The sequence below is a fragment of the Propithecus coquereli genome, unplaced genomic scaffold (assembly GCF_000956105.1).
Source record: "Propithecus coquereli isolate 6110/MARCELLA unplaced genomic scaffold, Pcoq_1.0 Scaffold46, whole genome shotgun sequence".
In the NCBI taxonomy this organism is placed as follows: Eukaryota; Metazoa; Chordata; class Mammalia; order Primates; family Indriidae; genus Propithecus; species Propithecus coquereli.
This window is the reverse complement of record NW_012150396.1, coordinates 8272409-8275391: the sequence shown is the minus strand read 5'-3', so window position 1 is coordinate 8275391 and position 2983 is coordinate 8272409. Positions and strand designations below refer to the sequence as shown.

Sequence of the window (2983 nt, the reverse complement as noted above, 5' to 3'; positions counted from 1 at the left end):
ACAGTAATGAAATCAAAAGGGAATATTTATGCCTTACTCTCACCATACAGCAGCAAAGTAAAAAAAAAAAATCCCTCTCGCTTTGTTCCCTCTGAAACTCTATATTAAAAAATAAAAGGAGCACTCAGATTAAATTTTTATTTCTTCCTAGAAAAACATCCCATGTATATGAAGCATAAAGAACTATAATCTACAATATCTACAATTACTGGGCTTATTTTAATGTGTCTAGCAGTGAACAGGGAAAATGTAAAAAAAAAAAAAAAAGATAACTAAGCCAATAAGAAAGAAAAAAAAGACAGGAAACTAGGTAATAAAAAGACAGAAATTATTCTGAAATATGTTGAACATCACATCAGTTATTTAGTGAGATGCTATCCAAAACACAGGTATAAGAAATTATCTCAGGGAGAGAGTGTCTTGCAATATGAGAAAGTTGTTCAAAATAGGGGAGATAGAGACTGTTTCGTAAAGATGACCATGTATGGAAGTTCTCCTCATTTTAGGGTTCAGTTTTAGGTGCTAAAGGCATAGTTTGGCTGTTTGTGCACATCGTTTTTAATGTGTCTTAGGTTTTTTGAAAGAGAAATAAAGTGAAATTATGTATACACTTCAGACATATTTGTACATAGCCCCAAATTATAAAGTGATGTGGAAAAGATCATGTTTTGTTTTCAAATAGTAGAGATCATGATAAACATTAACCAGACATAAGTTTTGTCTACCGTTATTTGTCAATATCAGAGAAAAAACACAGTTAATATGGAATCCATTTTCTACATTTTGTTTTTAAACCTGATTAATCATGGTTAAGTGAATGCTTGTAGTTAAGTGGTTCTAAGACTGAATTATTTTTAAAGGAACTGTCCATTTGGTTGGTAGTAGTTCTACATATAAATAAAATGGTCATAAATGAATAGTAATGATTAACATAATCAGTAGGGCTCACTTTTCCTTGGAAAAACCACTCCAAGATGCATTGGGCACCCATCAGCTGGAGAGAATAGGTTGAAATAAGATTCCTTTTAACTCCACGAATTCATGAACAATCTCACTCATTGAGTCACATAATGGTAATTAGAAAAAAATCATAATAAAAATCATTCTAGCAAAATGTCAGTATAATATTTTTAGAGTTTTTTATTCAATATAAATTAGTCAGAAATAGTCTTTTTCATGTCACCCAATAAGTTGTAGAAGAGCATTAATATAATTCTTGTTTTTTCATCAGATATACATGATAGTTTATCAGAGGGAAGAACAGAAGGAGAGAGGAGGAGAGAGAGAGGGAAGAGGGGAGAGAGAGAGCAGGAGGGGATGGAAGAAGGATCTATGCATATTAAGGAAAAATAGCGCTTTCTAGGAGAGATGTCATTCCTAGGATAAAAGATGCTTTGGGCAGACTAAGGAGTATGTTAGAGTCATTCTGTTTAATAAAGGACAAAGATAGCTAGAGTTGCAAAAGCACGGTCAACTGGAGTTCCAGCTAAAGTGAAATTTCAGCAATTTCAGGCAGAGTAGTTGAGAATATTCTGCGAAAGGTGATCAAACACAAGCCCTCCTGTACGCAAGTAAGTTTTTCATCACAGATTGACACTGATATGGTATATGGACGGTGGCTTATAGAAGAAAAAAAGTAAAAGAAAAGAATTTGAAAACGAAGAAGACATTTAAAAGTAGGAGTAGAAGATTAAATCATGTTATGTGAAAACGCCACGGCCAGGCTGTTTCCCTCTCTACGCAAAGGCCAGGAGGAGCCCACGGACAGTACCTTTCTCTTGGCTTTGAGCTGCTCGTGATACTTGTCACAGGTGTCTCCCGGGATTTCTCCTCCCCAGAGAGTGACTCCAACAATGGTGTATGTGATGCCCATGATGAGCAACGGGAAGCAGTACACCAGTACGATGACCACGACATGGTACCTGGGAGAACGAGAAGAACACTCGCTGAAGCACCTGCCGGACGGATAGACGTGGGGCTTTGAATGTCAGCTTTAAACCATGATGAAAACAGCCGAAGACTATTCACACGTTATCTCTAGGCCCTTAATTCGCAAATCCATCTGTGTATCCTGCTGTTGTCACCCAGAGTCATGTTTCAGATGCTGCCAGTTGGTCCTTGCTAATCTTTACTTTGTGTGTGAACACAACGGCTCAGCTGCGGTGGGCATTTAAACCACGCGTGTTCTCCTGGCCTAGAGGGAGAGGCAGAGCAAACCGATGAAGGGCACGTATCGTCTCCTGTGTAGGACTCTTCTACACGTCCCTGCGATGTCAGATGTATTTGAAATAAATTGTTCTTCATCCGAATGGGAAAAAACGCAGTAGATGCTCTGAGCCATATTGGATCCACAAGTTACTTGAATGTGATTTTATAGAATCAAGTAAAGACATTCACATGCATCTCTGCAAAGTCCCCGTGTATTACGTGGCATCATTAACTGAGTAAAAAATGTGTGGAACTATTAATCACAGCAGAGGCATGTTACTTTAAATTATCAAATTAAATTCTAGGGTTTCGTAGCTTTCAATCAAAATTATAAGACTGCAATTAGAAAGGGACAGGAGGGTAACTCATAATGTAATAGCCCAAATAGAATTTTACAAACTGGTGTGTGGATGCCGCTGTTTCAGGAAGGCTTTAAAATGTTAGTTTCTTATACTGGTCTTCCCAACAGTGGTGTTTTTTTGTAAAGTGAATCTTAAACCTCTTTTCCTCCCTGTTTCCTGGTAGCTTACTAAGTATGGATGTAAAGTCGATGGGAAGTAGTTTGGTCAACAAATAATTTGAGGATGACAACTATCATACAACTAAGATTTACTACTAATAATGGATAGAATACAGTACTCAATTTAATAACGACTGCTTAATTTTTCTAAAATAAGTGTTTCCTTACATTTTTCCTAAAAAATATGGACTCTGGGTAGTTAGACAAAAATGACTGCTTTAAAATATGACCATTATTTGCACCATTTTATATTTT

At 36.6% G+C, this 2983-nt stretch overlaps 1 protein-coding gene across 1 annotated transcript in view; it reads right to left on the bottom strand.

Moving 5' to 3' along the window:
• The window catches only part of TACR3 (tachykinin receptor 3), a 77260-nt gene that overhangs the window by 35416 nt on the left and 38861 nt on the right, over positions 1-2983 (bottom strand). Inside the window, exon 5 of the mRNA XM_012655090.1 lies at positions 1772-1922. Within this exon, the coding sequence (XP_012510544.1) occupies positions 1772-1922 (151 nt within the window). The remainder of the gene's footprint in view (positions 1-1771; positions 1923-2983) is intronic.